The sequence below is a fragment of the Thunnus albacares genome, chromosome 11 (assembly GCF_914725855.1).
Source record: "Thunnus albacares chromosome 11, fThuAlb1.1, whole genome shotgun sequence".
Taxonomy (NCBI): domain Eukaryota; kingdom Metazoa; phylum Chordata; class Actinopteri; order Scombriformes; family Scombridae; genus Thunnus; species Thunnus albacares.
The window spans coordinates 965,513-987,966 of record NC_058116.1 but is presented as its reverse complement, the minus strand read 5'-3'; the positions used below and the strand labels follow the sequence as shown (position 1 = coordinate 987,966).

General features: G+C 37.8%; 1 protein-coding gene across 3 annotated transcripts in view; it reads right to left on the bottom strand.

Annotated features, from left to right (window-relative positions):
- Positions 1-5,792: 5,792 nt before the first annotated feature.
- LOC122991968 (abl interactor 2-like) overlaps positions 5,793-22,454 on the bottom strand; it is a 55,923-nt gene continuing 39,261 nt past the window's right edge. For 2 of the 3 annotated variants that reach the window (XM_044365463.1, XM_044365465.1), the window contains 5 exons: positions 19,837-19,961; positions 14,171-14,335; positions 13,725-13,805; positions 11,220-11,402; positions 5,793-6,651 (listed from right to left, as the gene is read on the bottom strand). In XM_044365463.1, the coding sequence (XP_044221398.1) occupies positions 6,476-6,651; positions 11,220-11,402; positions 13,725-13,805; positions 14,171-14,335; positions 19,837-19,961 (730 nt within the window). In that variant the 3' untranslated portion in view covers positions 5,793-6,475. Of the gene's footprint in view, positions 6,652-11,219; positions 11,403-13,724; positions 13,806-14,170; positions 14,336-19,048; positions 19,376-19,836; positions 19,962-22,454 lie in introns of all 3 variants that reach the window. The other variant, XM_044365462.1, reaches the window with a different exon arrangement.

Here is a 22,454-nt window from a genome sequence, read left to right as displayed (position 1 = left end):
AAATGGTTAGAAGCCAGCAGACCAGATGAACAGAAACTTACCTGTAACCTGAGTGTCACAGGTTTGATGCAGACGTCATGACTGTCCACATTGCAATTCAAATAAGCCTGGTGTTGTGCTTGTTGTTCCCTGGTTAGGAAAAACAACAAAGCTTTGCAGGCCAAAAAGAGATTTTCCCTCTAAACCTCTCAGTTGGTTTCTTTTCAATAACTGTTTGAGACCCAAAGAGGTCAAATGATCCAATACTTCATACAATTATACAGCAAAGATTATAGAAATGTTTTTAAAATACAACTGTATGTAGCAGAACTTTGTTTTTTTTAATTTCCTCTCACATTAATCATCTCATGACCCCAAAGATTGATCTTGTGACCCTTTAAAGGGGGGTCTGACCCTTAGATTGGAAACTAAACAAGCTCCACCTCCAGAAGCTACAACAGTAACATGCTGCTTACACACTGATGCTTCAGTATTAATCTAATGTCATATATCAATAGTTTTTAATGCAGAGCAAGAACTTTTCCTTTTGATACTTTTACATTTTATTGATAACACTTCAATACTTCAGTGAGTATTTTTACATAGCTGTATTAGTACTTTTAATGCAGGACTGTGTCAGGCCTTCTAACATTCCAAAAACATTGTAAACACGCATTTCCTGAAGAAAATGCGTGTGATGGCTATGCATACCGATGCTGATAGGCATGATTTTTTTTATATGACTTTATAATCACATGAAAATTCATTGACCTTAATGTATTTGATGAATTATTCAGATACAATGGGAGTGAGCTGAGTCTTCATAACACTTGCCTTTAATGCCATTACTGTATATAACTTATAAACTGCACATCATCATAATGAGCTTATTCACAGTTGAGTAATGTGCAACAGTGAGCACTTGAACATTTGAATTTGTACTGTATACAATGGCAGAGATATAAATACAATGGGCATCTGTGGAGATTGTACTTCATTAAATAAGTAACAGTTATCAAAAAGGAAAGTCATAGCAGTCATCCACAAAGAATTACACACGACTTGACATATGAATTATCTTGATAGCGTTAACCTGTAGTAGAAGATACAAATCAAAGTGGTCTTCAAACATCCCGTTTTAGGAGTAGCCCATTAAAAAGACTATGAGAACACAGGGAATTGTGAAAATCATGACACATGGGTGTGATTGCTGTACAGTACTAACTGCTACTATAACAAGTGAGTGAATGCAAAAATGTGTCCTCCTCCTGTGATTCTCAGAGAAAACTGAAAGTAAAAGTTTAAATACTTGTTTAGTGTACAAAATGCACTCAGTGATGCATTCATGGCTGTCTTTGAACACTGTAGTCTTTCTACTTTCTATTACAGTGTTACTGCTCCACTCAGTTTTCACTGCAAGTGTATTAAGTTTCTTTTGTGACACACAACTTTCAGCACAATTGGGGGAAACATCATCCAATCAGTAAAATATTGCAAACTGGAACAAAACAGTTTCATACTGAACACATAGTGACTTTACCTTTAGGAAAATATTTGTAGCACTAAACAGTAGTGCAGCCGAAAAGATGGACTCTCCTCTCAGGGATCAACAAGATGATTAAAAAAGAAATAATAGTGCTCTATCCACACTTCTAAAAGGGACATTAGTTTGGCATACTCTGATTTTGTGGTAAAATACCTCTTAAATAACACTGTACAACAAGTTAACACTTTTTCAGGTCCATAGTCACTTCAGTCCACAAGGGAAGGTTTGGTTCATACTGGTTCTCTCTCTCTCTCTCACACACACACACACACACACATACACACTCTAATGCACGCCCACACACCTGCATTTACACAACACACAGATAAATGGCATGTAATATCCACCTCCATCTGAGAATGTGCCTGGAGTCCGAACACACAGGACTTCAGCCAGAAACCACTGAACCAACCAAAACATCACAAACCTTGGCTGATCAAACAGAGAGAATAAAGCAAGTTGGTGAAATGACAGAAAAATACAAACAATACAAACAAAAAGAATATGACAACTTGGTGAGTAAAAATATCAGTTATATATCAGGCATGCAGGCAAACACACTGTAAACTTCAAAACTGGCAACAGGTCCAAAATCTCTACCAGGCGGTTTGGTCAGGTCCACTTCACTATACACTGAGGCAGCAGAACCACCATGACACGAAAAAGGCTCAGACAGGGGCGAACTTCATATTCAATATTTCAGATTACTGATGCAGTTTGGTATGAACCAATCAATACTTCACTGACTGCCTAGAGGAAGACCTTTACCCGACCTTGGGTTTATGTTCTGTTTTTGTCTGCTATTGGTCCATGACTACTTGTTGGTTCAATTGCTGAGATTTAAAGAGGGTGATTTTAGGTTTTAAAAGGAGGGAAACCAGTTAAACTAATTAGGAATTGAGAACAAAGGCAGATGCACTTTTACTGTCCATTATAACCATCCAGTGAATTACAAGACTGCATAAATAAACACATGTACAGTGAGCACGGTAGATCAAAGTTAAATCAGCAAGTAGTTCAGCAATGCAACACTTTTTGTATATTTCAAAGAAATAACATGTTTAGAACAAGACTAAGAGTCTACAGCCATGCCAGCAGCTCTGTGAGGTCATGCTGTGAGCTAAATGCTACCATCAGCATGCTAACATGCTCCAATGACTAATGTAGTGACATGAGCCAGTACAAAGTCTACAAGGTCTTTACAAAGGCCTGGCAGACTTTGTAAAGATGTATTGAATTGTTTTAGCAATAACTGGACTTCCTCCACACTGATCACCAGATGCAATAAGTTCATTTGTTTCTGCTGTTTTGCATTGTGTTGTGTATTTATATGTTAGTGGGTTCATTTTTTTTTCTTTGCTGGTGTTAAAATGCCTCATCACTGCTAAACTCAGGTACTTTTCAGCCACCAGAAAACACACGGATGCTCAAGTTCCAGACTTCACATCACAGAAGGATGTGCAAAGGATGTGCAACGTCTTGCACAGCAGAATCACAAGTTTAACTGAAGAATGTCCATCATAGCAGGATGGCTTCCACTTAATTCACAAATTACTAAAACCTGGAAGTCAGTTTTAGTACTTTCTGGTACTAAAAATTCTCCATACTGCTGGAAATACAAAAATGAATACTGTTATGATATTTTCTCAGAAATTCATTGAAATACAAAATGTGTAGGGACCATGTTTGTGGTTTATGTTTCATCTTTCTGTAGTGATGCAACCACATCATTAGTTATTCATAGCCTCATACTGTGAGCCAACCAATTTCACAACCATCATTAATGGATACATCAGTCTACTCCTGTTCAACAACCCCATTTACCCAAATAATTTATTTATTAGTCAAAGTCTTAAAGTTATAATCCTTGAGGTTTTCATTTAATCAAACCCTATTTTTGATACTATTTATGGTTGGAATTTTGTCAACAATAGCCATTCAATATTTTAACATTCTGTATTTACCTCTCTATATAGTAGTTTTCATTGTTAGTGGGAGAGTGCGCCATTCCCATATGGGATTCAAATTGCCTTTGCACGCAAAAGGGAATCACAGAAAAACAAACAATCATAATTACATAACCACACAAATCATCACTTATTAACCTGTGATTGCTTCACAAATAATAAAATGTTAGAATCGTGTTTCCAAACAGTTTGTCATTATTTTAAATAATCATCATAAGGCAAATTTCTGATATTTTGAGGGTCAGTAAACCAGATTATGTTGTGTGCGATTTTTCCCACCAATGAAAGAGTCAAAAAAAAGGGACCAAAGCCAAGATATGCTAAGTGTTTGGAGCCAAACAGAAAGCAAGAGCTGGTCTATACAAGCTCATGACTGAAAGGTGTGCTTCAGAAGGAGGAAGAGAAAAAAATGAATAAAAGGGAAAGAAAAAATCAGGATTTAGTGTTAGTATAGTGCAAAGACAGCTACTGCGTAGCTTCCTTTCAGTCTGTCTTTTTAAACTCAGGGATCAGACCCAAAATTTGTCATATAATGACATATCTTCTGGTTTTCTACATGGTAATACTAAAAATAATCTAAAGTCTTCGCTTCAGCTGGAAGACTGATTTTTAATGCATTTTCATGAGATGACCTCGACATGACAAGATTTGTTCTCCTGTGGGCATTAAATTACTATTCCATGACTGAAATAAGTGCTTAAGTTGAGTTGAAAAATAATTTCAGGATTATCATGAGACTTGTTTGACAGCTTCTTTTGTCAAGATAAAGTATGACAAACTTGTCTTACTTTCTAACTTAAAATGTTTCATAAAAAAAGTATTTTGTGATTTCAAGAAAATAGGCTTGTTATGTTGAGATCTTGAAATTTATTTCTTGTGATCACAAGACATCTCAATTTAAAACCTCATCTTTACTAATGTACAGATGTGGCCAAAAATATTGGTGCCCTTCCACCTTGATTTACAACTTAACCTATTATGTAATACAATAAAACAAATGAAAATGGCATGGTAATAAAAATAAAAATATTGGTACCCTTAACTTAATATTTTGTAGCACAGCCTTTGGAGGCAATAACTGCAGTCTGACTGAAATAACTCTGAATAAGGTTTCTACACTTCTCCACTGGTAGTTTGGCCCACTCTTCTTGTGCAAACTGCTTCAGTTCTCTCAGGTTTGATGGCTGCCGTCTCCCAACTACAAGTTTCAGCTCTTTCCACAGATGTTCAATGGGATTCAGATCAGGACTCATAGCAGGTCACTTCAGGACGGAGCAACGTTTTTTTCTCATCCACTCTCGGGTGTTTTTGATGTATGTTTGGGGTCATTATCCTGCTGGAAGACCCATGACCTTCACCTGTATGTTTCACTCCAAGATGCCTTGATAGTCTTCTGATTTCATTGTGTCCAGCACAGATTCAAGGCACCCAGTGTCTGAGGCAGCAAAGCAACCCCAAAACATCACTGTGCCTCCTCAATGTTTAATGGTATGCATGGTGTTTTTTTTTTTAAGGCTTCATTTTTTCTTCTGTGAACAAACAGGGTTGGTGTGATTTACCAAAAAGCTCTGATTTTTATCTGTCCAAAGCACATTCTCCCAGAAGGACTGTGGCTTGTCAACATGCATTTTGGCAAAGTGCAGTCTGGCTTTTTTGTGTCTCCCTCTTAGAAGTGGGGTCTTCCTGGGTCTTCTACCAATGGAGCCCATTATCATTCAGACAGCGATGGATGGTGTGACTTGAAACTATTGTACCTTGAACTTGAAGATCAGCTTGGATCTGTATTGGAGTTTTCCTTGGTTCTTTTTCAACCATTCGAACAATCCTTCTGTTCAATTTCAGGCCAATTTTCCTCTTGTGACCACATCCAGAAATGTTGACTACAGTTCCATGAGCCTTAAACTTCTTAATAATATTGGCAATAGTGGTTTTGGAGATGATCTTGTAACCTTTATGTTGACCATGCTTGTTTATTACCTTATTTCTAATGACTTCAGACCACTCTCTAGTTTTCCTTCTATTTTCCATGTTCAATGTGATGCACACAGTGGCACAAAACAACAGAGTGAGTCATTTTCTCCTTTTAAACTGGCTGCATGAGTGATTATAAGATTGAAAACACCTGTGATACTTATTAAAACACAAGAGTCTGCTTAAAGAATAACTACAGATCAGTTAATTCTTATAACTTCTGAAGGGTACCAATAATTTTGTCCAGGCTATTTTAGAATGTCTTTGTAAAATAAGCATGAATTCAGTTATTTTCACAACATTTTTGTTTTGTTCCACTCCAAACCAAACATAGACACGCACTGATGATAAAATATCTTTTAATTTTAACACAAGAAGAAAAATGCAAGGGTACCAATAATTTCGGCCACGTCTGTATGTCATGTCATGACATTTTAAATGTGAAGTTAAATGACTAAATGTCAAACTATTCCTTTAATAACTAATTTGTGCAAGTGAGAATGATGCTGTTTAAATTCTGGTGGCACCACATAATGACACCTTTGAACTGCCTGTCAGTCCTCTAAGAGATCAGCAGCGCAGATTACTTATTTGAGAACATAATCTGAACCAACAACAGCAGACAACCCCAAAATGCAAGGACTTATGGTTAGAAGGACACTGTTGTAGTTGATGCTCAAATTTACAGTCCATTCATCTATAAGCACTAGAATCAGATGTCCTTATTTTGTCATCCTGTCAGGTTAGACACCACGACTGTCCAATACACTATACTAACAATAAAATATTAGTGAACCCATGATTTTTGTTCACAAGCTTTGATTTGATTGTGATTGGTTATGGTGAATCTTAAGGAACGAAATAAAATGGAGTCAATGTTTCCCTTCTAGTTTAGATCCAAGAAACTGAAATGCAGGTGTGATCGTACCCAAACAGCGAGACACAGAGAGTCCAGAGAGAAAGAGGAGCGACTGAACAAACAAGAAAGCAAAATCACCCCTCTTCTTTTTCCTCAGTCGGTGTAGTGCATGATGGACTCAACGTAGTTTCCAGGGAAGAGGCCGGTGGTTGCATTCATCACTCCTTCAAACCAGCCGTCCTCATTCTTCTTGATGACGTAGATAATCGCTCCTTCCTGGAACGACAACTCGTCCTCTTTGTCGGCTGAGTAGTCATAGATGGCCACCACTGGCAGGTGACAAACACACCAAAATATTATTACTAATTATCCACGTTTAGTCATTTCGCATAGTCACATCACGACCTTACAGAATTTTTGTGATTTACTGCAGCAAAATATTAATGCCAAGTCACAGTGTCAAAGTGAAATTCACTTGTCTTACTTGATGTAGTAACATAGTAACTACTCACAGGGCTAGTTGGTGAACTACTGCAGCCAGTGAGCTAATGGCTAACACGCTAGCCAACCAAGACCACAAAGTCACAATAGCTCAGAGCTTCTTTCTATTTTCTCTGTACTGGGCCATTTACTCCCCCCTGGCACTTTGCTCTCAGGGTTGTACATCATTTCATACAATAAAGACTAAAGGGAGATAGCGGGTCCATCCCAACTGTAGGATGACAACTGCTTGTTCTTCAATTGTGTTAACTAATCTTTGATTCCTGACAAAAATAAGAGACAGACTTGCATGGATTCCAAAGTTGGTAAGAGCAGACCCCTGGCCTGCAGAAATGACCTTTGTAACCCTCTAAGTGGGGATTGATCAGTGATACTCAACAGACTCAGAAAGACCATTCTGATCAACAATTTGAATAACGGCCTGAACTAAAAGCACAATCTGACCCTAAGGCCACTTGGACCGGAGAAAAACAACTCCCACCTTAAATGGAACACAGACTCTCTTATCTCACCAAAGCCATAAACTAACCCACATTCCTGAGGACTTTTGCAAATCTGTGCCAAACCTGAAATTCATGTAAATTAAATGTCTAATTATTATGCAACTTATATCATGTTATTTGTCATGTAAATACAAGAAGAATGGTATAACTTTCATATTTGTGTGACTATCTACTAAAGAGATAGGACTTTGATTTTATTACCTTTGTACTACATGTAACAATACTGCCCTCTAGTGACAAGAGTTCATTTCCCTTATGTTAAGAGTTAATGAATGTTTGATAACAATGTATTTGTATTTTAAAATCACCCAAGTGTTTAACTATCTGATCTATTAACCTAATAGACAATCATGATTTAGTAGTTAAATTAGATAAGTAGTTGTATTGAAAGAGTGAATTTTCTGAAGTAATAGGAATGTAAAGATATAATGTTTGAAGGATTTGAGTTTAAAGTTTTCTTTTATTGTTAAACTATAGTCACATTTAATGCTTTTATATTATGAAGTAAGGGTTATGTTGAACTTATATTTAAATATGTTTCTGACAGTAATGTAATCACAAGTATTGCCTAACTTTATTTCCTTTCACAATAGTATTAAACTTTAATTTCAGTGTAGATGGTTTGAGATGTGTAAATAGTTTAAGAAAGTTGAATCAATGAAGGCCGGATGCTTAGACATCATGAACATGAATATGAACTTAATGAGTTAATGAGTTTTTCCTTACCGCTGTCGCCAAGTGCTTGCTAATGGGGGAATTGTTGGGTCTCTCTAAATTAAAGAGTACGGTCTTGACCTGCTCTATGTGAAAAGTGCCCTGAGATGACTTTTATTGTGATATATATAAATAATATATTATATATTATATAAATAAAAATTGATTGATTGATTGATTGAATGTTTGTTATGTTATTAGAAGAACTGACTTATTATGAAACATATGTAAACTGCCTAAATGTTTTCTTGAATGGTTTTACAAATATGACACAAGCTGCAGGACTGACTGTGTGATTTTCTGCAATAACTTAGTGTTTGGATATTAATAATAATATTCATGCTGACTCTAAATTTCATGAACTTAAAATTCCTCTTGTCTGTAGAATGTTGGTTGTAAATGGCGCACTTCTGCCAATTACTGGACCGGTGTTGCGCAGTATAACGTGGTGAATTGTGGGATACACTTGGCTCTGAATACCTGTTCGAAATGGTATTAGGAGACGTGTGCATCCAGTGTGGACTGAGTGTAGTGTGTGTTGGTATATTTCAGACATGGGACACACTTGCCTACTGTCTGATGGTGCGTGAACTCACACATTAGTCCTCGAGACTACAGGTATTGGTGTTGGACCCAAAAGTTGGACCCAAAAGCTCTCCAAGCTAGCTTATTAGCTTAGTCACTTACCAGACAATAAGTTCATGCTTGTTAGTTAAAAGACAAATTTGTACCATCAGCTCCTGTCTCATAACTGTCTGCAAACCATTATTCTGTTGTGGAGCAGTTAATACTCTGACAGAGGAGATTTAATAAAACCAGATGGTGACACACAGTTAATAAACTACGATAAGTTTCCTCCATTTTGGAGTCTCCGATCTGTACCCTCAAAGGTCAGCACTGTCAGGACGGCTTGCTATTTTTGAGTTGAAGTTCACGAAAGATTAAATCAATGTGAAAGATTTTACACAGATTTACTGTGCTTTTGTGAGTAAAACCACAGCATTTAGTGATTCCATTTGAATGGAATGATTGTACTGCAACATTTTACTGTTTTAAATGCTGGTGTAACCAGCCCTTTTCTGAATTTGCAGCATTTTAGAGTTATTTTGGAATAACCTATGGTAATGTTTAAACTAGTGTACACAACTAAACATATTGTCTAAGTTTACTGTTACAGTAAACCTTTTTTTTCAAATTTGTTTAAGTGCAGTTGGCGTTCTTTACACACCAATTAAGAATATGGAAAAAAACACTGGTGTAATTTCCTAACTAAAAACATTCAGCCCCAAAATACACTGCCTGGCCAAAAAAAAAGTCGCCACCTGGATTTAACTAAGCAAATAGGTAAGAGCCTCCGATTGGATAATTACTGCATGGGCGATTATCTTTCAGTTGGCAATAAGTTATTTAACTCCAACTGATGCAATGAGTAGCTTCTCATTTCTTAAACAACCATATCGAAAGACACAACCCGTCGTCATGGAAAAGATGTTAGTCTGTTTGAGAAGGGTCAAATCATTGGCATGCATCAAGCAGAGAAAACATCTAAGGAGATTGCAGAAACTACTAAAATTGGGTTAAGAACTGTCCAACGCATTATTGAAAACTGGAAGGATAGTGGGGAACCAAGAAATGTGGCCGGAAAAAAATCCTAACTGATCGTGATCGGCGATCACTTACACGTTTGGTGAGATCAAATCGCAGAAAAACAACAGTAGAACTCAGGGCTATGTTTAATAGTGAAAGTAAGAGCATTTACACATGCACAGTGCAAAGGGAACTCAAGGGATTGGGACTGAACAGCTGTGTAGCCCTAAGAAAACCTCTAATCAGTGAGGCTAATTGGAAAAAAAGGCTTCAATTTGCTAGGGAGCTTAAAGATTGGACTCTGGAGCAATGGAAGAAGGTCATGTGGTCTGATGAGTCCAGATTTACTCGGTTCCAGAGTGATGGGCGCATCAGGGTAAGAAGAGAGGCAGATGAAATGATGCTCTCATCATGCCTAGTACCTACTGTACAAGCCTGTGGGGGCAGTGCTATGATCTGGGGTTGCTGCAGTTGGTCAGGTCTAGGTTCAGTAACATTGTGTGCCCAAAGAATGAGGTCAGCTGACTACCTGAATATACTGAATGACCAGATTATTCCATCAATGGATTTTTTCGTCACTGATGGCATGGGCATATTCCAAGATGACAATGCCAGAATTCATCAGGCTCAAATTGTGAAAGAGTGGTTCAGGGACTATGAGACATCATTTTCACACATGGATTGGCCTCCACAGAGTCCAGACCTTAACCCCATTGAGAATCTTTGGGATGTGCTGGAGAAGGCTTTGCGCAGTGGTCCGACTCTCCCATAATCAATAAAAGATCTTGGTGAAAAATTAATGCAACACTGGACAGAAATAAATCTTGTGACATTGCAGAAGCTTATCGAAACAATGCCACAGTGAATGAGTGCCATAATCAAAGCTAAAGGCGGTCCAACGAAATATTAGTTAGAGTGTGTGACCTTTTTTTTTAAGTGGCGACTTTTTTTTGGCCAGGCAGTGTAATTCAAAGCTTAAAACATAACATGTATGATATACAGAAAGTGCATGAAATAACGTCTTTATATTCTCTTCTTTTTGAAGTCAACTAATTTTTGTGTAAGGTTAACCTGCATTGTGTAAACAAACAAAAAACACAAGTGTGACAAAAAATACAAATATATTTGAACAAAAATCAACTTCCAACTTTTAGAGGTATAAAGGAGAGGAAACACGTGATGCATTAGCATTGGCATTCATTAAAATAATTTCAAATGAGCATTTGCTGTTGTATTAAAAAGGTAACAGTGAGCAGTTGGTGAGTACTACTGTGATAGTTTGTAGCCAGTAGTCTATTCAGATAACCAAGAGGTTCTCAGTGACAGTTTGTCTCAGGGACATTCTCCCCTAAATCAAGTCTGTCAGGTAGTGTTTCTCTCAGGCTGAGTAGCACTCCATAAATCATAAGGTTAGTTTGAGGTTATTGATGTGGATGCTTATCACTGTCCCACAATGCAACACACAACCAAATCTAAGGAGCTAAACAATTCAAACTAAATGTGGACAGTGGTGGAGAGATCTAGAAAATATTCTTTGCCCAAACAGTATAGACTTTGTATTAGTGTTGGTTATTTGGTACACTGTAGCTTACCTTTCTCCAGGTAGGTTCTGGGGGCCCATGGTGGGTCCTCTTCAGCGTACGGGTCGTTGTACTCCACTACTGCTGAATCCTCCTCTTCCTGTCCATCCTGCAATGGCTGAAGAGTGGACAGGGGCTCCTCTGGGCCAGCTTGGCTCTCAGGAACCGGGTGAGAAGGAGGAGGAGCATCTGAAACTGGAAGGTTGAAGTGAAATATGAAGATGAGAAGAACACACATACAAACATTTCTGCACTGTAACACATGTACATCCGGCATTTGAAACTGCTGTATATTTCTTTTCCTTTAAATGGTTCAGTTTGTGCAACAGTGAGCAAAGAACAGCATTGTGTGACAGTAGATATGTGATATTAACATGAATTCAAAAGTAATCTCAGCGCATGAGTGCGGATTTCCCTGATCGACTAACCCTTGTTCAAAGTAATGGCCACGCAGTATCACCACATGATGTTACAGAACAAAATGCCTATTTTTTGTCCAGTTTCAACTTGTTTGTCACCATTATGATATACAAGCTCCAGCGGTAATATTCATTCATAATCAATCATGTCTTAGTGAGAAAAGATAAATAAACACACTGCTGCTGTCAGTAAGAATTTGATTCCCCCACCTGGGTCCATGTGACCTGTCAGCCCATATGACTCCATGTTTATCGCTCTTTTTTGGTATCTTTTGATGTGGAGAGTTTGTATACCAACATTCCACATGATGGTGGACTGGAAGCTATGGACTTTTACTTGAGCCTAGAAAAGATGCACTTCCAGCAGAATTACTTATGTCACTCACTAAGTTTATTCTAAAATCTAACTACTTTATGTTTGACAACAAGTATTACTTGCAATCTCAAGGTACGAGCATGGGGTCACTATTTGCTCCCAACTATGCCAATTTGTTCATGGGTTTGTGGGAAGACAGACATATATTTAACAACAACCCTTTTGCAAACAACATCTTGTTTTTTAGAGGGCACATTGATGACATCTTTATGGGGTTTACAGGCTCTGAGGATGAACTTAGGGCATTTAGTGACTATATAAATGGCATTCATCCCTCTTTGCATTTTATTATGGAATACAGTTGTGAAAAAAAACATTTTTTGGATCTTTTCAATACTGCTAATGAAAATAGAAAATTGGACGCATCTATTTATCGAAAAGAAACTGACAGAAATACCATTTTACACTCTACAAGTTTCCACCCTGATCATATGTTCAGCAACATCCCATATGGCCAGTTTGTGAGGTTGAGAGGAATATGTAATAAAGAAGATGATTATCAAACTGATGCTAAAGAAATGTTTTAGACAAAGGGGATATAACCAGACACTCATTGATCAAGCTGTTGATAAAGCTAACAGTGTGGATAGGAAAGTATTATTATATCACTATTATTTGACCCTAGTTTAAATCATTTGTCATCCTCTAGACCTTGTTTCTGCTTCAAAAGAGGCAGAAATGTCAGAGATACTGTTGTCAGTTCTATGTATAAGGAACCTGTACAAAGTAATTGGCTTTCTCAACAAGTGTATGGAAATTATAGATGTGGAAAATGTGCACACTGTTCAAACACATTTGATGCCAAGACATTAAATCACCCTCATACAGGAAAGAAATATGACATAAAAGAATTCATTAACTGTCTCTCTACACGTCATATACATCTTGAAATGCCCATGTAGCTTAATGTATGTAGGCCAAACAAAGCGCCATCTCAAACTGAGAGTTGCTGGACATAAGGCTGCCATTAGAAATGGTAATATGGATTATGCCATTGCTAGACAGTACAAGGAGAAAAAACATGGGTCAGCTACTTCCCTCAAATTTATCGGCATTGAAAGAGTGCAACCCGATCCAAGAGGTGGTAATTTGATTAACCAGCTCTTAAGAAGGGAGACACTCTGGATTTATGAATTGAATACTATTGAACCTCATGGACTTAACGAAACACAGGATTTGAGTTCTTTTCTGTGATATGAGTATGTTAACTTTATGAAACACAGGATTTGAGTTTTTGTCTGAGATATGTAAATATTAACTAACCACAGGCTATTTGGACTCTTTGGGAGAGATGAGGGCACTCACCCTTCCACTTATTTAGTGGTGTAGAGGGACAGCTGTAGGGCCTGTAGTCCATTCTGCTTAGGGAATTTTACTCATCCTATTCAATCAGTTGTTTATGGGAGGTAATGAAGTTTAATTATATAAAATGGTGTAATTCTTGTAACTTTGTGTAACAATAATCACGTCATGTTTTTTGTAATATGTATATTTTCATTGTTGTGCCCTTTGTAAAATGTTCAATTTTATCTGCAAAATATTTTTGTATTTGTGGAAGGTGTTTATATTTACAGATCACACATTTACACACAGATTGTCGATCTGTTCACACAAATCATTATGAAACAAATCTCACTCCATATAAAAGTGATGCAAGTAAACACTATTGTGATTCATGATTCAAAAAATTTCAAAATGAACAAAAATGCCATTTACACTTACTGGACTCCTGAACTCGAGCAACAAAGCCCATCAGCGGAAGCTGAGGGGTGAACTGGAGGAGGGAGGGGGGCGGAGGGGAGGCTGCAAACATACAAAAAGAGTCAATTAACATATTGAACTTTTTATTTCATTAATAATCACACATCAGTTCAATTAAGATATAAATGTCTCATGTAAACACCTGAGTCTGAATAAATCAAAGATATTCTCTATAAAGTCTGTCCATATTTCAAACTTTTAAATATGTGTAAATAATGAAAATCTATTTCCCACCTTTCCCAAGCGCATTCACTATATTAAACCATGAGTCTCAAACACTGGGAATTTTATTTAATGGGACAAAAGGAGCAGTGGTCACAAGTAGACCTTTATCACACACCAACTACAAACTGCAACCTTCATCAGACTGGTTTCACTGCAGGTTGAAGTTGTTTTACAATACATACCTGGGCTTTGGTTGTAGTAGGGACCTCCATTGACCTGGTTCTGTGTTATGATTGGCTGACCGGTCACAGAGGGGGGTCGGCGGTACGGCAGTGACCCCCCTACCTGCGTAGCCTGCTGTCGAGGCTGCGGCCGGTTCATACTGTAGAACTGAGGGACGATAGGACCTGACACAGCAGAGAGGGCCAGGGTTAGACACAATAAACACATAACGTTGTTGATAAACTGAAAACTTAATTTAAATTGAAGAGATAAATCACTCTCTATAAGGGATGTGCAGAGAGCCCGGTATTTGTATTTGTATCTGTATTTGTTGAGGCAGCAAAATTATTTGTATTCGAATAAAAGTGGAAATAGGTATAAAGATCCTGTTTCTGTTTTTATTACACTTCTAATTTTAGGACATTAAAGTGTTAAAATACTGTATGTGTTCTTCAATAAACTATTGCAAAGTCTCGAAACCCCAGTTTCCCAGACCAGGGATGATTGTGCTGACTGTGAAGCCACACACACAGACCTGCAGCTCTTTATACATCCATGACACAGGGGCTAACTTTAGCAAGGAGGCTAGCGGAGCTTTAGCCGCAGCAGGACCGCAGGGAAGCACGGCCAGCTAGCCTCCCAGCTAACGTTAGCCCCCACTCTTCATGTGGATACAACCAGAGCACCGAGGCCCGGTTTGTTATTGACGTTAAAGTGGGAAGAGGCAACGGGTCTGACGGGCAGCTGAGTGAAGTGCAGCCTGCGGAGGAAGTATCGGGACCGTCAGGGTGAAACAGTCTGGCGAGGGAAGCACAGTCAGGCTGCGGAGGAGAATGCGACATATCGGCCACTCATAATCGGCAGAATTCGCCGATGCTGATATTTCATTTTAGAGCTTTTATCAGCCGATACTGATGGCATGACGATAATGCATCCCTACTTTTTACTTAAAACAGAAAAGCAGTATATTTTTGACACTCAACTAGAACCAACCACAAATGAAAAAGCAGGATGCAAAGATGAACAACTGGCTGACTGAATGAAGGGATGACAGAATCAGCATTTAAAAAACAAGTGTACAGTATGTAGTGTGTGCAGTTGGGCAGTTACATTTTATTTTATTTTGTGCTTGTCTAGAAAAGGCATCTTAGGCTTCTGCCTGTGTACCTTCCCAAAATAAAACCATAGTACATCTTACTGGTGCTGACATAAGTTCAATCAAATCAAATGACTGAATGAAAATTAAACAACACGAATTTGGAAGATTGCTTAATCTTTTATTATTTCAAAATATGGAACATTCTCTTATTCCATCTTCTCAAATGTGAAGATTTCCTGCTATTTTCTGTTTAATATCATTGTAAACTGAATATCTTTGCACTTTGGTCAAACAGAAAAAGACATTAGAAGATGTCTCCTTGGGTGTTGGGATACTGTGCTTGGGATTTTTAACTATTTTCACAGTTTCACAGTTTGCATCCATGTTAGCTACTCTGTGAGGCTGTATTAAGCCACAGCAGTGCTTTGAGCTAAATGCTAACTTCAGCATGCTACCATGCTCACAGTGACAACGCTAACATGCTGCTGTGCTCAGGTATAATTAACACAAAGTTATTAGTTTTGCAGGTATTTCATCATAAACCAAAGTAATGGAAAAATTTGAATTTCGACCTCATGTTTGAGTCAGAGTATCACTTAAGTGATCACAATTCATCCTGAGGGGACCATGAATTTGTGTACAAAATGTTATGACAATAACTCCGCTGTTTCAGTCTGGACCAAAGTGGTGGACCGACTGACATCCCATCCTCAAAGCCGCTCCACTAACATGACTAAAATCGAACAGATTGATCCAACATTATATAGGAAACCATGCTGTTTTCTTTCATTTAATGGAATAAAAAAAACTTTCTTTAACTTCAAATTGAGGAGGTGAGTGAATTCTACCGAGACATGGCTTAGTGCCTCACCCCTGGACCCTCAAACCAACCTCTTTGCCACGTGGGGATCTGACACTGACCAAAGTTTAACACTGTGACAAAATGGAGATTAAATAGACCTCTTTAGAGGCAATGGACAATAATGAAATTATTACTGAACTAAAAACATAAATGACCTTTGGGGTCATTTGAACCAGGAGAAAGGTCCAACAACTTAAATTCGCAAAATTAAAAAGCAACATTATGTAAATCATGTAATGTTGTTTGTCATAGAAATATGTAAAGAACGGTATAACTTTGATAGCTGTGTGGTGATCTATTGCGGAGATACTAATTTTTGATTTTATTATTTTTTACAACATGTGACAATACTGCACTTGAATTTTTGTTGAATGTTAAGAGTTAATGAATGTTTATATGGTAAATATGAAATGGTATTTTAAAATCACCTAAGTGTTTAACTTTTGATCTATTAACCTCATAGACAATCATATTTTAATAGCTACATTAGATAAGTAGTTGTATTGAATGAATGAAGTTTCTGAGGTAATGGGAATGTAAAGAGATCATGTGTGAAGAATTTCAGGTTGAACATTCTCTTTTATTATGAAATAATAATCATATTTGAATGTTTTTATATTATGAAGTAAGAGTTGAGTTGAGCTGATATTTGAAATTGTCTAGTCACACAATTGTTGCTTTAAACTTTTATTTTTACTACTAGACATGTAGATGGTTTTAGAAGGTGGAATCAATGATGATTGGATGTAAAACATCATGAGAAGCACCAATATGAATGCTAATGTTTGGTATGACAGGAAGGATTGACTTATTATGAAATGAATATATAATGTTTTTCTGAATGTTTTTACAACATATTGGACAATGTGACATAAGGTATTCAAAGTGATTCTGCAGTGTGAATTTGCATTTAAAACTCAAAATTTAATTCCCCAGTGCAAGAAAAATAATTACCATCTCAAGTCAAAGTAAGACACACCTTAAAAGTCCCCAAAACAAAGGAATTGAATATACATCAACAATCTGGTGCGTCTGTCTGTCTGCCTGTCTTATCCAAACTTCTAAAACAACCTCAGAGGGATTTCTCTTTGAGCTGGACTCCAAAAACACATGAGCTAAGACACAGTTCTATTTTCTTTGTTTTCCAACCAAGTCTGCAGTATGTTAATCTTTTACTGAAACAAGCTCAGTTTGTGTTTGTTTTATTTGTAACATTAAGTCTTGTGTTTCCACTAATAGTATTTGCTTTTGAAGTCACATCAACTCACATAGAGTTTTCCCCTACTGAATGAAAATTTGAGTGTAGTCACATTAAACTTTATTCGGCATTACACTAAGATTACAAGAAGCCAGCGAAAGCCTGAATCCTCAACTCAAACTGAAATGTCGCTTTGAAGAAGAAAACGATGTTTGAAACTGGATCTTGGCCTATTTACTGACAACAGTCAGCTGACTGGGAGTTAAGCCAACAGAGTCTCTCAGATTCTGAAACATGGTTTAACCCCTCTTCATTGGTGGTTCAACACCGCCGCACTGCACAGACTCTTCTACAACACGGCCCAAGCCGGGCCGCACCGCTCAAGCTCAACAGTGAATCTAACTACAGCTCAACCAACCAAACCTGGACCCACTGAGTCGACACCAACTAAAACAAATCTTCGTCAACAGTTCGGCCTGACATGGCTTTGTGATGAAGGGCTGATGTTGAATAACGTTAAAATTAAAAGATAATTTCTTTAGAGAAGCTGAGTTAGCATTCTCTGTTACAATACGTTAGCCTCGAGTCACACACTTCAAGCCACTATTTCTAAACAATTTTCTTTATTATGTTATTTTATTATCATTTAAAGGCCTTATTATTCTTTTTTCTTTATTATCTTATGCTTTATCATGCATCCTGAAAACATTTAGCTATTAATAAATGTCTTCATTTATCCTAAGAAGTTGTTGTTGTGATTTCTTTAAGCACAACAAAACAGAGGTCACTGCTTTGAAAAGAACTTACAGTTATGAAACTGATTAATTGATCAAATTGAGGGTTGAATTCAGGGTTTGATGTTTCCTCCAGACATTAAAGATTACCCTTTAAGAAGTGGTGCCCATTATACAAGGTTATATGTTGATTATTGCCTACTATTATACAATTAAAATAATAGTAAAGTGCTTTACACATAATCACAGGTGGGTCCCCGCACACACATGCAGTTGCTGCATCAAGTATGAAAAGCCGAACACTGCTGACTCATTCTTTTCCACAGACAATTATGACAGTATTCAGCGATAGTGATGGTGAATGCATCAGACTAACAAAGGACAAAAGATAAAAAAAGGATAAAAACTGACACAGCAGAACCAGAGATATTGTCTTTTTTATTGCACACGTTCACCTTCTTTGTCAAAACCTGGTGCCTGCATTACCCACAATACAACTTGATCGCTGGCAGTTCAATCAGAGATTCGAGTGTGTTATGCTAATATAGCCTCAAGCCACTAGCCTCAAGCAGAGATGAGGAGTGGACTAGGTCTTGTAACCTCTCTTCATTCTAATTGCATACCCCCAGATTTCTTTTTCAAACCTCAAGCTGACGCTGACTCAAGTGACATCACTTGAGGCAATTTATTAGATTTCATGTGATGCGTAACAGAGTTCCCCTTCCGAGGTGGTACCAGAGAAACAAAAAGACAGGACTTCCCTTTTTAAATATAAATGTAGCAGACTGCTACAGTCACAGTCATCCACACAACTGAATGACCTGTGAAACCTTCCCTTCTTAGTCAGGATGGGTCTCCGTGAATATGAAAGGGAACTACTATTCCCTTTCTTGTCTAGAAAATGGAAGATGGAGAAAGGGTGATAATGAGAGGAGACAGGAAGAACGGAAGAAAGGAGGACTTGGTGAGGCTGATAATGGAGGCTGCGTTGTTGGAGAAACTCACCTTCAGCAGGTGATGAGGAGGAGGAGGAGGAGAGAGAAGGGGCAGGAGGAAGGTGAGGAGACAGTTCTCCAGGAAAAACACCTGACTGGACCTCAGATGTGCCGGGGGCAGGGTTACAGGGTGGGGAGGTGTTGGTGGGTGCGTTTGATTGTGAATTTGGTTGAGGAGTTGAGTCAGCATGTTGTGAAGGTGAGTCTGGTGACAAGGGTGCGTTGGGTTGTGTTAAAGTTGTGGTGGAAGAGGAGGAGGAGAGGGAGGAAGGAGTCGGGGAGGGGGAGGAGTTAGGAGCAGTGGAAGAAGAGCTAGCTGGTCCAGCAGTCGGGGAAACTTTAAGATGGAAGAAAAGAAGGGAAGGAAAAGAGGAAGGACAAGAAAGGGAAAAGAAAAGCAAGAAGCAGTAAAGAAGAAAGTTAAAGGTTAAAGTAGGGAGTGAGTGACAAAGTTGAGACCACAGCTTATTATAAATATTTTAAGTAAAGTGGTTGCTACTAAAAGATATTCAAACATCACATCAAAAATATATTTTAATATATATTTTAAAATATTAATTTGTATCTAAATTTTATTGATCTGACACGTTTGGTCTACTGAAAACAGAAAAGGAAGGAGGAAAAGAGGGAAAAAAAAGATCAGGAAAAAGGAAGAAGAAAAAATGATACTGAAACAGAACAGAGGAAAAGAAAAAAAAGGGAATGAGGGAAAGAAATTGATCAGGAAGGACAGGAGGATAGAAAAAAAAGGAAAGTGTGGGTGTCCTGTGTGTGTGTGTCTTTCTGGGTGTAGATTACCTGGGAAGGTGGAGGGTGGGGAGGGTGTAGGCACGGCGATGGGAACACCCACACAGCCGCTGCCGCTGTTCTCCCTGCTGCTACTCCGACTGCTGCTGCTGGGGTGGCTGCCCTCACTACTACCACTACACACACACACACACACACACACACACACACACACACACACACACACACACAGCAGGATAATCAGTGTCCTTTAGGACACATGACATGATCCTCTCCAGTTTTCCAATTCAAAAAAGTTATGAATTAAACATTCTCCAATTACAAAATATCTTGAACTTCAGTGTGTGTTGCGTTTCTTTCACATATCGAGGCTTGGCTTGTGGTTGCTATAGTAACAACATAAACTGTTGCTGAACAGTAAATATAATATGTCTGATGAGCAACATTCTGTCAAATGAAACTTTTCCACAAGTATGAGTTTGTTGATAGAGACAGAGAAACAGTGAGAGACAGAAACAAATGGACAGTAAAGGCAAAGACAGAAGAAAAGAGTACGACAGAAGCAGGAAGACAGACTGATGAAGACAAAACAGACAGATATACAAACAGACAGACAGGAAGTCAGCTGCCTGTAGAGAAAACAACAGAGTGAAAGCAGAGCGATGGCTGTAAGAACTCATGAATGTTAATGCCAGCAGAAGCAATGAAACAGTGAAAAGCAGCAAACACTGAGAATCTGATTGGCTGAGGGCTTCAGAGAGGGATTGCCCAAGGTGGTGATTGGATGGGAAGGATTCTTGAACTGTCTGCAGCAGAGCAGAGCTGTGATTGGACAGCAGAGATGACATTTTAGATCTCTGAAACACCACCAACATCTTTGATATGTTCAGTGATTCCAATAGTGAATAATATTAAAAATAAACAAATACATAAATAACATAGTAAATAATGAAGTGAAATAGAATGGCAATTCAGGCCAATATTCCATATACAATGTGTAAGATTTTAAAATGTGCTTATTTTAATTTTGTATGGATATTTAATTTAACCAATTTAGTTTTTTTTTCTTCTAGTGACTAAAGTGTTATCTGCTTCATCTGTAGCAGGCAGCAAATGGATTATTAAATTGCCACCATGTTTGGACAATATGTGTCCTCTGTCTCATTGAAACCAAATTCTTTCTGGTGACATAAAAACTGTTAGCATTTTGAAAATTTTAAAATTTCAGCTTTAATAAATTCCTAAAACAGTCACAGTCTAGCATGAAAATATTTCAGGAATTTGCAAAATTAAAAAGCAATACGTTTCCCATCCAGAGCACCAATATGCTCACACACTGTTACATGAACTGCAGAGGAGAGAAAATAAAGCTACAAAGAGAAAGTGCATCAGTGAATGAGAAGACAATCAGTTGATGCTGTGAGGATGTAAGCAGAAAGTCAGCACAGTGTGTCCTCTGTGTTCATTCAGCAGTAATGGTGCAACACAGCGACAACACATCACTGCTGGAGATATTTGTAAATGAAATAAAAGTACAAGCAGTCCAAATGTTTCTGGTCTGGATTCACAAACTTTTTCTCAACACAGACACACAGAGAGAGGATGCTCTCACTGAAATTATAGATAATATATTATCGCCAGTAAGTTGCCCATAAACTTATTAGTAGCACTTCACAGAACATCTCTGTGATTAAAAGTTAACAGAAAATCAGTAAGTAGGATTTTAAGAAAAATTTGAGAAAACGAAAAGGTGGTTAAGAAATTTTGAAGAGATTGTTGCTGTCAGTTATACTGTAATACTGAAACCAACCAAATCGAAATTTACTCCTTCAGCATCACTGCAACATGAAACCACAGAAGAAACACTGGACAGCAGCAAATTTCAGACACTGAGCGGCCAAAGCAGAGGGAAATATGACCAAACCAAGATTAACAATGAAGCCAGAAGAAAGGTGATAACTCACAAGCAAAGATTTTGGAAAAATGTAACAGCAAATCGCACTGATGTTTGCGATGTCACTTAAGATTTCCCTTCTTGTTCCAAATCAATGGCTGCCCAAACAATCCACAGAGGTGCTTTTGAGTACAGGTCAAACTCTTAATAAGAGTGAAACCTCATTAAACAATACACTAATAAATGATTATATTATCTCACTGTAGTAGGAAAAAACTGGAACACCTTGAAAACCCAGTTTGGGGACCGGTTCCTTTGGCACATTTCTTGCCTTTTACCAAGAAATTAGCTTTGGACAGATCCAAAATATTTGCTCATGTTCAGTCGCCTCACAAATGTGACTAGATCAGATGAAAATACCAAGAATGGAAGCATAAACTAAAACATGCTGAGAAAAGATGGATGTGATGAGAGAGAAAGGGTGCATCTAAAAACAATCTCCTCATTAGCTTTGGTAGTTTGTTAAAACTTTATCTTCAACACGTGTCAATCTACTTGTGTTACTGCAACACAACACATCTGAACACCAGTAATTATTAACCTCTATTTGCATTGAGGATCCGTTCGACATATGGATTTGTCTTTGTAAATACACTACTATGAGGCAGATATCTACAGATATAATATCAGAGTGGAAAATATTCAAGATTAGTTATGTAATAAATAATTCCTTTAGAACAAAGGAAAGAGCTCTGAAATCCCGTTCGGGCAGCCA